General features: G+C 38.5%; 2 protein-coding genes across 30 annotated transcripts in view; one reads left to right on the top strand and one right to left on the bottom strand.

Moving 5' to 3' along the window:
• The window catches only part of DCP1B (decapping mRNA 1B), a 66909-nt gene that overhangs the window by 20803 nt on the left and 34045 nt on the right, over positions 1–12061 (bottom strand). For all 9 annotated transcript variants that reach the window (XR_004440102.1, XR_004440103.1, XR_004440104.1 and 6 more), the window contains 2 exons: positions 7965–8031; positions 5380–5515 (listed from right to left, as the gene is read on the bottom strand). Coding sequence is in view for 6 of the 9 variants with exons in the window: in XM_033223264.1 (XP_033079155.1) it covers positions 5380–5515; positions 7965–8031 (203 nt within the window). In the remaining 3 variants the exon portion in view is untranslated. The remainder of the gene's footprint in view (positions 1–5379; positions 5516–7964; positions 8032–12061) is intronic.
• LOC117090701 (voltage-dependent L-type calcium channel subunit alpha-1C) overlaps positions 10896–12061 on the top strand; it is a 744659-nt gene continuing 743493 nt past the window's right edge. For all 21 annotated transcript variants that reach the window (XM_033223225.1, XM_033223240.1, XM_033223224.1 and 18 more), the window contains exon 1: positions 10896–11314. In XM_033223225.1, coding sequence (XP_033079116.1) covers positions 11176–11314 — 139 coding nt within the window. In that variant the 5' untranslated portion in view covers positions 10896–11175. The remainder of the gene's footprint in view (positions 11315–12061) is intronic.

Here is a 12061-nt window from a genome sequence, read left to right as displayed (position 1 = left end):
CACAGTAGGCTGGTAGTTGCCGGAGGGTGGGGGTAAGAGGATTTTGGAGATGTTGGTCAAAGGATAGAAACTTTCAATCTGACAGGAGGAATAAGTTCAGGAGATTTATTGTACATCATGATTACTTTAGTTAGTACTAATATATTGTATACTGAAAGTTGCTAAAAAAGTAGATTTTAACTATTTTTGCCACACAAAAATGATAAATACGTGAGGTAAAACGTGTTAATTAGCTTGATTTAGGCATCCTATAATATACATGCATATCAAAATATCACATTGTATACCATAAATATATACAATTTTAATTTTTCATTAAAAATAATTTAAAAAATAAAACTTCAAAAAAAGTAAGTCTAGCATTGAAAAGCATCTCAGAAGTCTTTTAGTTTCATAGTGATCCAACACAAGCCAAATTATTTTATCACATCACCAATAGGTGACGGTTTAATCTCTTCTTGAACACTTGAAGCAATGGAGACTTACTTCCCAACAATAACTCTGAAGGAAGATTCTGTTTTCCTTCTCTCTCACCACCTCTCCATTTCACCCCTTTCTTCTATCTCAGAACCACTCTCCTCAGGGTCTCCACATTTTCTGAAATATCTGTGTGTGAGTGCAGAGACAACACGAATGTACGAAGGCGATGGAATGCTCCTTCCAAACATAAGGCACTGGCAGCTAGCAGGGCGCATGCACACCTAGTTAGGCAGGCCAAAAATAAGGGGATGGAAAAAGAACATCTGAAACAGGCCCTGAAAGATTGATCATATTTTGATGGTTGAAGAAGGGGAGGGAACAGTGTGAGAAAAAGCATGAAAGCACTCTCAGGAGGCAAAATGGGCATTTGGTTTGGCAGGAGCTTCAAATATTTGTACAGTGTGGTAGGGTTAGAAGAATAATCTGAGGCCATCTTAGGGAAGGCTTGAAGACTCCAAGGGTTCCTGTACTACGCAGTGAGAAACCAAGAAAAATGTAGACTACAAAAGTAGCATAATCATGCAGGTGTCCTGGCACACTGTATCACAACATCTGGCTGTTAATGGAAGAAGAAATAATTTCCTCTATTATTTATCTCACAGTTGGAGCAATTGACATTATACATATAACAACATGTATTTGATTTTTACAGAAAAGCATTGTCTACACAGGAATCAAGTGTCTGCATGTCAACATTATAACAAATCTGTGAGGGCATAAAGATGAACAGAACATTGTTTTAACTTCAACCAGTTTACAATGTACTGGGAGAAGCTGACTTAATGTAATAAATGAGGAAGAACAAAATATGTTTTAAATAGTAATAGACTGAGTTCACATGGATGAGTAATTAATTTGACTAAAGAGATCTGGGAAAACTCCACGTAAAAAGTGTCATTTTTACTGAGCCTTAAAGGATATGTAAATTCTGAAGGGTAAATAAAATAAGGGGAAAAATATTCCAAGACATAGGCACAGTATAAAGTGATGGCCTAAATTAAATCTCCAGAACCGTATGTGAGTGTTCCTGAGCGAGAGAGAATGTGTGTGCCGTTCTTTTATGTGATGGTCACTCAAGTGAGGCCAGAGGAGACACAGGGGAGTCTCAGGAAAACAAAGTCTATTATACTCACAGGTCCTGGAGACAAGAGGCATGCCACGCTGCACAGGGCCACATGTGGAAGCCTCCGGGTGCCAGCAGCAAGGGGAAGGCGTAGGCAAGGCAGAGCGTGGGAAACAGGGTAAGACTGGCCAGTGCGAGAAACTCCAGCAGACTCTAAACTGTGTGAGTGGTCCCTAGTTGCTGGGTACCCGGCCCTGGGATCATTAAGGCAGAGGAATATTATACAGGCCAGAGAGAGGAGATATGTATCGCTCAAGATTGGTGAGTGTACAGATTAAAGGCGTGCTCCTGGCCAAGCCCTTTGCTATCTCTGAAAACTGGCTGGTCTAGGAGGGGCAGTCTCCCCAGCCAGAAAGGATTTTAAGATATCAAAGCATTATAACATATAGAAGATAAAAAACAAACAATACAAGGTATTTGTATGTTGAGAGGAGGAAGAGAGGAAAATAATTTTGTTCAATATTTCTATTTATTATTTATTTACCATTGTTATGCTGTCTTCACAGAACATTAAATTCCTAGAGGGCAGAAATGTCACCTTTTGAAGATTAATCTTTAGTGTGCATAATATAGTATAATTAATAAGTATAACTATTTAATTATTCAACTAGTTGCCAAGTCATCATAATATATTTTAATGACTTTTGAAGAATTAAAAAAACACAAAACGAGTATAGAAATAGTTGTTAGTGTCTGAAGCTGAGATTGAGGCATCTCTGTCCAGGCCACACAATAGAAGGAGAATTAAACTGTGGCTCATTCACATTCACGTTCGTTCCTTCATTCAACAGCCATTATTCAGCGCTCATTATGTGCTGAGTACTTTGAAGACAACAAGGGATATAAAGATAAATAAAGGACGTTCTTTGTACTCAAGAAGCTCACAGTCAAGGCAAAGCATGTTCAAGAAACTTGTCCAACTGCTCTTATGTGCCACTTCATTCAGGATTTTTCTGATTGCTTCCTCGTGGCATCATTTAATTTGTTTTTCTACCTGGTCTCCCCTCACTCCCTCACTCACTTTCACTTTCTGTAAACTAAAAAGTTAGAGCTCAAGGTTTAATGAGATTCAGGATCAACTCTTTGGGCAAGTATATTTCAAGATGGTGCTGTACATTTGATATCTTATCACATTAGAAGCCAGAGTGTCTGGTTATCTAACTTTTAATGATGATAATCAACGGGGTTCAGGTGGAGGCAGACTGACGCTTCCACTGTCAAGTTTCTATCAACCTTTCCCATAACATTAATATTACTGATGATCACTGCCTGAATCAATTATTTTAACTAGAGTGTCTTTAAGTTCTATGATTCCCTCCACATGTACTAGCTGGAATTCTTTGGTAGAGAAGAGCTCTCCCTCATTGACCAGGGCTGTTTGATTACTCTGAGATCTAGTCCCTTTAGGGCAGGCAGGATAAAAGCTTAATTCATTCCCATTAATTACTAAGCTTCAGAGGAAGGGGTTGGTGCCTTAGCACCTTCAAAGGATGACTAATAATTATTCTGCTTGGTTTTATATGTTTGGTTTGCTTGCTCTCTTTCTCATTACCATGAACTGATGGATTTTTACACATTCAATGTGTTTTAATCCATTACAGTCATTCCTATTGATGTAAGAATTTGATGCTCTGATCAGTGTCCTTGAAGCTGATTACTGTGCCCGTTCACATGACCCTATTGGTTTTACTATTCCAGACCTGGAATCAGAAATTTCTTTAAAGAGCCCTGACACCTTTTGGAAGGAAGTAATATTTAGAAATAACAATCTGGGTGATATAGATGCTTACTGCTACTGAGTTAGTCACTTTTATTTTTATGTCCTTTCAGGGCAACAGTTAGAAACTCTATTTTTTGTTTCTATACCTAAGAAACAAAACATGAACTACTTCTGATATTTCCACTTAATCATATATAGTTTTAACTTATTAGATTTGATTTCTTTTTCCCCTTACACTAAGGTTTTGGTTCCAACCACATTTATCTAATTTCATATTTGTTATACCCACAACAGTAGAAAAATTACAATGCCAACAGTAGAAAAATTAAAATGCCAACATTACTATAAACAATAAAACCAATGAATGAAGTTTATAATTTCTTACAGTTCTTTTTGTCCTTAAAATATAACCCACTAAGACTGTTTAGTTCAAGCAGTGGGTTTTGAAGTCACTCTAATTTTTTTCTAAGTAATTACGTCATAATATGATATTCAGTTAGATACATTTATTTCAGCTAGCTTCCAAATTCTATTTTTTTAATTTTATTTTTTGCCCACTTTTCTAGTGTTAATCTTGTACTTCTTAATTTTTAGGAGCTCTTCATAAAATAACCTTCCTGTTACTCTGGTGTAAACAATTTTTTTCTCAGTTGTTTTTGTATCTTTCTATTTGCTTGTGTTGTATTTAGACCTTGTAAAATGTTATTTTATTTTTATGTAGTTTAATTAATTGCTTTTGGGTTTTAAGGCATAACTGAAAGATTTCTCTTTTCCTAGATTATAAAGAAATCCATACAGATTTTCTTCTGGTACTTGAATCATTATATTTTTACATTTAAATTTCTAATACATTTGGAATTTATCCTGGTGTATGTTGTAAGGTACAGACTCAATTTTGTATTTTTCCAAATGGCTACCACTTGCCCCAACACCATTTATTTAAAAATTCACTGAAATAGCTGACTTGAGATTATCATCTTTATCATATCCTAGATTTCATATACAACTGGATTTAATCCTAGACTTAGAATCTTAAATCTGTCCCATTGGTCTATTGCGCTGTTAGGTATCAAAACCATCAATAGCATACTGTTTGAAATGTTTAGGGCCGGGCGCGGTGGCTCAAGCCTGTAATCCCAGCACTTTGGGAGGCCGAGACGGGCGGATCACGAGGTCAGCAGATCGAGACCATCCTGGCTAACATGGTGAAACCCCGTCTCTACTAAAAAAAAATACAAAAAACTAGCCGGGCGAGGTGGCGGGCGCCTCTAGTCCCAGCTACTTGGGAGGCTGAGGCAGGAGAATGGCGTGAACCCGGGAGGCGGAGCTTGCAGTGAGCTGAGATCCGGCCACTGCACTCCAGCCCGGGCGACAGAGCGAGACTCCGTCTCAAAAAAAAAAAAAAAAGAAATGTTTAGGCTTCAATGTTTTAAAATCAGGGAGAGTTCGCTCCATCCCTCCTCATTTCCCCCATCTCCAACCCCTACTAATATCGCTCTTCTTTGCCAGGATTTTCCCAGCTATTCTTTCTTGCATATTTCTTCCCATGAGCCTTACATTCAACTTGTCTGGATCAGAGAGTAAGGGAGAAGTGGGGGGGGGGGGGGGTGAAAAGAAACCAGTGGTATTTATTTAGCGATCACCTTAAATGTAGAGATTTTTTTCTAAGAGCTTTATGTTGAACCTTCTTATCCAACAATAGGATGTATATTTCCATTTGTTCAAGTCTATTTTTATGCCTTTCAGGAGTTTTTAAACATTTTCTTTATATAGGTTTTGTCCATTTCTTGTGAATTTTATTGCAAACAATTTTATTTTCATTTGTTGCTACTGTAAATTGGGGTCCTGTAGTAAGTCTTCTGTTTGTATATATGAAGGCTACTGATTTCTCAGGCTATTTTTTAATCCACCTAAAGGCAAATAAAGATTTTTTATTTGTAATATAATTTTGTTTGGTGGGAGGAACAGCACCCACAGCACCTAGTGTTTCTAAACAAGAATATTCCCACTGCAGAATTGAAGTGTGTATGTATCACAAGGAAGGGCAAACACTCACCTTTGTGTATTCGTCTTTGGCCTTGAGAAGCATTCGTAAAATATCTACTTCTTTGCCCTCTCCTGAATTGAGTATCATCGGGGAAATTCCTGCTCCAGTTCCCTGATGGGCTTTCAACTGTTCATACTGAGTTAGACTAGAAAAACAGAGGGGAAAGTCCAAACAAGAAAAACCAATTCAACACAAACAGTGTTTAAAACCATCCCAGTTCTCACCTAGTTGTTTTCATCCTGTTACAACCATATTAGAAATAAGGCTGCTTAGGAATTTAAAGGAGAAAAATGAGAGTTGAGGTCCTGAATTCACTGACTACATAGATGAATCTAGGGTAGGGGTAAGCAAACCTGCAGGCCAAGTCCAGCCCCCACCACCTGTTTTTGTAAAGAAAGTCACAAACGGCCGGGCGCGGTGGCTCAAGCCTGTAATCCCAGCACTTTGGGAGGCCGAGACGGGCGGATCACAAGGTCAGGAGATCGAGACCATCCTGGCTAACACGGTGAAACCCCGTCTCTACTGAAAAGTACAAAAAACTAGCCGGGCGAGGTGGCGGGCGCCTGTAGTCCCAGCTACTCGGGAGGCTGAGGCAGGAGAATGGCGTGAACCCGGGAGGCGGAGATTGCAGTGAACTGAGATCGGGCCACTGCACTCCAGCTTGGGTGACAGAGTGAGACTCCGTCTCAAAAAAAAAAAAGAAAGTCACAAACACAGCCAAGCTCAACACAGCCATGCTCCTTTGTTTACGTGTTGTTCATGGCTGCTTTCGCATTACAAGGGCAGAATTCTATAGTTGGAACAGAAATCCTATGGACTGCAAAGCCTAAAATACTCACTCTCTGGTCCCTTTGAAAAGAGTTTGCCAACTCCTCACATAGTGCATTCTAAAGGATGCTCTCATTAGTAGCTAAGGAAACCCAATTTAGAGTTCTGAAATACTGAGGAAAGTACCCCTGACTTTACAGACTGCCTTGAAGACAAGGCAAGGTTGATTCTGGCAACTCAAATCCTGTAGCTCTCTGGCAGTTTCAAATCATGGTAAAGATTCCATTCTAACTCGGAGAAGAAGGGCCATTTTAAAAACCATTTACAGCAATGAGGAGTTCTTCCGTTGCCTGGAAAACAATACAGAAGAGACCAGATTGCTCCTACATGCTGCTAGGTGATGCCGAGGAAAATGTACTTTCCCTTCCTGTGCTGTGACTTTCAGCTCACATTCTTATTATTGCCATGAAGTTTATGGTAACACAGATCTGAGTACTTACTGAGAGACTTAATTCTAACTAGGGAGGGAGTCTGAATCCACACCAATCAGCTGCTTATTGCTAGTAAATAATCAATTTCCTGCCGGAGTTGTTAGGTAATTACTGCAGAATGCTGACAATTTTAACGTGGCCTCTTGGCTGAGCGACAGGGTACTTTTTAATCTGTATGAAATCCTACTATTACTATCCACTGCACAATTTACAGTAACACGAATGTTCTAGAACTAGTTGTTACGGTGGTAAGTACCAGTTTGAATACACTTAATCACCATCTGCACCTTGAGCTAGTTACCTGAAGTTAGCTATCTCTAGCTAGCCTTTCAGGAATCGATCTCATTTCTTAAAAGGTGCTCCCTGTTTTTCCTTTCTGTGAGGTCACTTTCTAGTCGTTTCATTGCCCCAGGATTTACAAGTGGGGACTGATTCTTTTGCACACAGAGCTACAGTGTCATGTGGCAGCAGCCATCCTATGTGCTTGGCCGAGTCCAGTCCCAGGCTGTGACACAGCATGTACAGGAAACTCATCTCACTCGGAGGCTCTTACCCACCCCCATAAATGGCAGGGAAATAATTGCCTCACATTGAGCAGCCCTGGGCTCCGAAATTGATCAGTCAACCAACTGCAGAGCAGAGGGCAAGCCCTCCTCTTCCAATGCAATCAGGGAGCCAAGGCGGGGAGTCAGACAGCAATTTTAGAGCTGCCCGGAATGCAGAATGGGACAAATCACAAGGTATCACGAGATTAAAAGAAAGAGACCAGTAACAAGGAAGAGAGAGACGGTCGGCTGGTCACGAAGCTAACAGTAACTCAGCAATTTCTAAGGAAACTGAAAATAAAGACTACCTTAACTCAGTGTCTGAGACATGGGAGGAACTTCTGAGCTCCCACGAACACGTGTACACAGTTAAAGGAAAGCACTTGCGGGAGGAAGGAAATGAAAGATTTTACAGAATCTGGAGCAGGCATTTAGGATGGCTCTGAATGTTCTTTTTACCGACAGGCATGTTGATAACTTTTCAAAGCAAAAAATTGCTAATTTACAAATGAAAATATTAAAGAAAACTGCCATCTGGAACAATTCATATATATTTCACACACAGGAAAAAATGAATCATTCTAGATGATAAATATGACCTAGTGAAAATGTGGCAAGTTGTTTATGTCTATTTTTCATTTCTTAATAAATACTAAATGTCTGCCTAACCACTGTGAAAAGGGCTGCTGTGGGAGATAGATTCTGTTAAGAGTATAGTATAGTTACATACACTTAGAAATACAAACAAAAGTACTAGGTCCTGAAAAATATTCAGCCTTTTAGTACTTACTTTTTCATAAGCTCTGCAATTCTTTGGCATTCTTCCTTATCATAAAACCAAATTCCATAGATGGACACTGCAAAAAGCACATCAAACAAATTATGAGCGTCTTCAAAACCACAAAATAGAAAAAAATCTCCTTTCCATCTTAAATACATAATAATCTATGTATTGAATTGATTTATTCAATAATTATTGAATAAATAAAAACAATCATTGGGGTTAAAGCTTAAAAATGCAGCGTCAAGCCAGGCACAGTGGCTCACACATGTAATCCCAGTACTTTGGGATCACCTGAGGTCAGGAGTTCAAGACCAGCCTGGCCAACATGGTGAAACTCCATCTCTACTAAAATATAAAAAAAAGTAGCCAGGCGTGGTGGCAGGTGCCCATAATCCAGCTACGCGGGATGCAGAGGCAGGAGAATCGCTTGAACCTGGGAGGTGGAGGTTGCAGTGAGCCAAGATCGTGCCATTGGACTCCAGCCTGGGCGAAAAGAGCGAAACTCTGTCTCAAAAAAAAAAGCATCAAAATTTAAGTCCACAGAGAAATCTGTGGTGGTTTTGTGCAAAGATACATACCCACACATATTCAATAAACTGTGTTCTCCTTAAAAATACAGCACCTGAACACAATAGGCATTTGGTAAAATCTTCTTAAGCGAATGAATACAGATTGAAAATGAAATCACAATTTCTAAACTTCCTGGCTTTGAGATATCATTGTTTCTACACTCCATTTGCACATTCATAAACACATCTCATCTTTACTTTTAAATATTCAGAAACCTGATAGTCAAATTATGCCTGGAAGCCTCCCTCCCCTTCTCCTTCTCTCAGGAACGTGTTAACTAAAAAACTGCCTTTGTAAGCTGTAAGTTAGGGATAGGCCACTGGAAAAAATAAAATTTAATAATAAATCTCTGGCTTCAAAATGGTACAGAAATTTACAACTGCTGAAAGATTAGATATGACTGTGATTTCATCACTCAGTAATGAAAGGAACTGTGACATAATATGCCTGCTATTGATTCATTAAATAATGTTCAAATAAGTTGTACACTTTAGTATGTGCCTATCTATATCATTTTTATAGTAAAGGCTGAAACAGCTCCAAAAGACGTTTATAAATATCTAGTTGAGCATCTGATGGCATTAATCATCTAAGTAATGTATTAACTACATACACATTTTAAAAATCTTCAGTGAAAATAGCAACAATATTATGATAGGGCAATGAAAACCAACAAAACATGTTTTTAAAAGGGAAAAAAGACTTTAAATTCAAACTTTCCAAACACGTAATTATATTAATAGTATTTTGCTGTTAAAACAGCTGTGATATTCTAACTACATCTTTTTTCTCCTCTTACCTGACCAATGTCTGGGCATGGAATTTCTGCTTCCTGTCAGTAATGATTCAGATATCAAAAGGTACAAGAAAGGTCTTTATAGTGCTATTTTAAGCAGGTATCTTAAAGAGGAACCTATGAATCTGAATTACTAACTTGCCAAAAGGTGGCAATAGGGCTTTAAACTTTGTTTTGCAATTATCGGTGTACCAGAAATCTTTTATCTTATCTTACGTACCTGCATGTGAAGTAGGGGGAAGTAGGGGAAAAGATTCCAGCTTTTCCTTGAACAGGACCATTTTACTCTCTTAGATGAAAATACATAAACATTTTCCTCCTTGGTACACTGACTTTTTTTTTTTTAAAGAACATCTGAGTTCTGAAGCCCATGGGCTATGAGAGCTTTTACATCAAAACAAAATTCTTTCATCTCAAGATCATTGAATGTGTATCCTGAAACTTCATATTCAAGGTTGCTTCCAGTCCATCAACAGTAATTCCATACTCTGATTCCCTACACAGATTCCTACACTAACCTGCCTACCCTCACGTTCTTGAAGTCAAAGCAGACTGCATCACTGACATTCAACCACTTAATAGATCTGAATATGTTTGTGTGTCTTGGTGACTTTAACCTTAGTTACAAAACTAGAAGCCTGGTCTATTTTTTTGGTTACAGTGTAAGTTTTCTTTCCTTGAAGACTGACTTTTCCAAAACTATCAAAGGAGAAAGGTGGCAGTAAGGGAGAAAAATAGAGCATAACTCAGAAACACGAGGCCCAACGGCAGAGGAAAAACCGGCCATTGTTGTCTCATGAGTAGGCTCTAGTAATAGGAATATTTTGGGTATCTTTTGTTTGATGTTATACATTTGTGGCATTTGACATAAGGAATTAGGCTTTCGTAAGGATGGGATGCCAAGAAAACTGTTGATACAAATAGAAAAACAGTCTGACATTGTCATCACCACGAGATAAGTGAAATGCAGACTTAGGGAGGGAAAATGCCATGGAACATCTTTCAGATGTCAAAGCAAAATGAAGGAAAGACTGAGTTTGCAGTAATCATTGAAGACACTGTGAAGACTTCTTTAGGACCCAATCATTTATCTCCAAAGCAACATGGCTTTAAAAATTAAAATGAGATCATTTCGAGATAACTCTTTTGATCCCAGTTTAGTCTGGACAGAAAATTTAAATAGCCAAGGAGGAAAAAGAAACATTAACCAAGAGTTCTGGCTCCCAAAAAGTGGCACCAAGATAAAATGCAGAACTGGGCCTAACTTTCTTCTCCCTAAAATAGTTTTGCAACTTGAGCTGCATTCCCCTGGGAAAGAGGCTGTGAATTCTATTAAAGTACGCATTCCAACTGTAGTTTCCTGCCTCTCAGCCCTAAGGTCTACCCACCCCTGGACAAACCTATCACTCTTCCACACAAGAGGGTCTATCAAAGCAGTCTGTGGAGATACATAAAAGCCAGAGATCATCATGCCTTCGGGAGGTGATGAGCTGACAGGCTGACAGAAACCATGAAGTTCACATTTCAATCCAAGTTTTCCTGTAAAGCCACTGGGTGAGAGGCCCATCCCTACATAGGCAGGGAGCAGAGCAGGGAAGACAGAAAATACAAGGTTGAAAAGAATCAAGCAAGAAGGTGTTTTGTTTTGTTTTGTTTAGAATTCTAAAACTTAAAAGTGATTTTACTGTAACCTAAACTTGCAGCGATATGATATGGCCGTGTAAACTTTTGTGGCACTCAAATGTTACTGCAGGAATGGCTTCTGAGTTTTAAAAAATTACAAGAGATCATGAGCTGGATAATTATTTAGCTTTAAAACTCAACCAATTGATATATATCTGGAAATTCACAATGCTTCGAGCCTTTGTTCAGCCTGGTACGCCTGCATACCAGCCGCTTCCCAGCCACCTGTCTGCCGACACGGAGGTCAAGTTTAAGGGTACTTTGGTGCACGAAGCTCAACTCAACTATTTCTACATCTCTCCTGGAGGTAAGAAACCCTAAAGCGAAATAAAGAGTAGGAAGAACATGTTGAAATTTACTCTAAATATTCTAATGATACTTAGAATGTGACTGCCTCACTCTAAGAACTCATCTCTCCATATTTAATCAGGATTTACCACACACCATTGTGAAATTTTGCCTATAACTGCACTATCCTGGTTTATGCCGTTCTTTGGAAATTCTCAATTGAAAAAAAAGTGATGTTTGAGGCAACAGGCAATGCAATACTGCCTTTACATAATAAAACACCAATCTTTGACTTTCCTTTTAACTCTGTCAGAAAGATCAAGGAGATCAAAATTTCCGTATCAGACTTCATGTCTGGATTTTGTAGGTCCACAAAGACAAGGCAGAGAGCAAGCTGATTATATTCAATAGTGATGTTTTCTTTTTTAAATTTCTTCAGTGGAAAAATCAAAAGCTGGTCAAATTTTAAAAGGCTAATTAAGAGGCCATTAAAGGTGGTATCAGTGTCACTCAAATGCACATTTTTCACTTGTAACCCTTTGATTCTTATTAGCATGGTGCATTAGTTCATTTTGCAGGTTCTTTGGGGATTTGCCTCATCTTGTTTATGTTCCTAATAAATATTTCTGTTCGATCTGTTAAGATATTTATAATTTGTTTTATATTTTACCCAAATACCATACAACTCCAAATCATGAATGACAGCTTATAATTGTCTAATGAAGACATGTGATAATGTTTGTGTAAAATTTTAAAAGAAGATATA

Source organism: Trachypithecus francoisi, unplaced genomic scaffold, assembly GCF_009764315.1.
Source record: "Trachypithecus francoisi isolate TF-2019V2 unplaced genomic scaffold, Tfra_2.0 Lachesis_group11, whole genome shotgun sequence".
NCBI lineage: Eukaryota > Metazoa > Chordata > Mammalia > Primates > Cercopithecidae > Trachypithecus > Trachypithecus francoisi.
The sequence above is the reverse complement of the archived record's forward strand: the minus strand, read 5'-3'. Positions and strand labels throughout refer to the sequence as shown.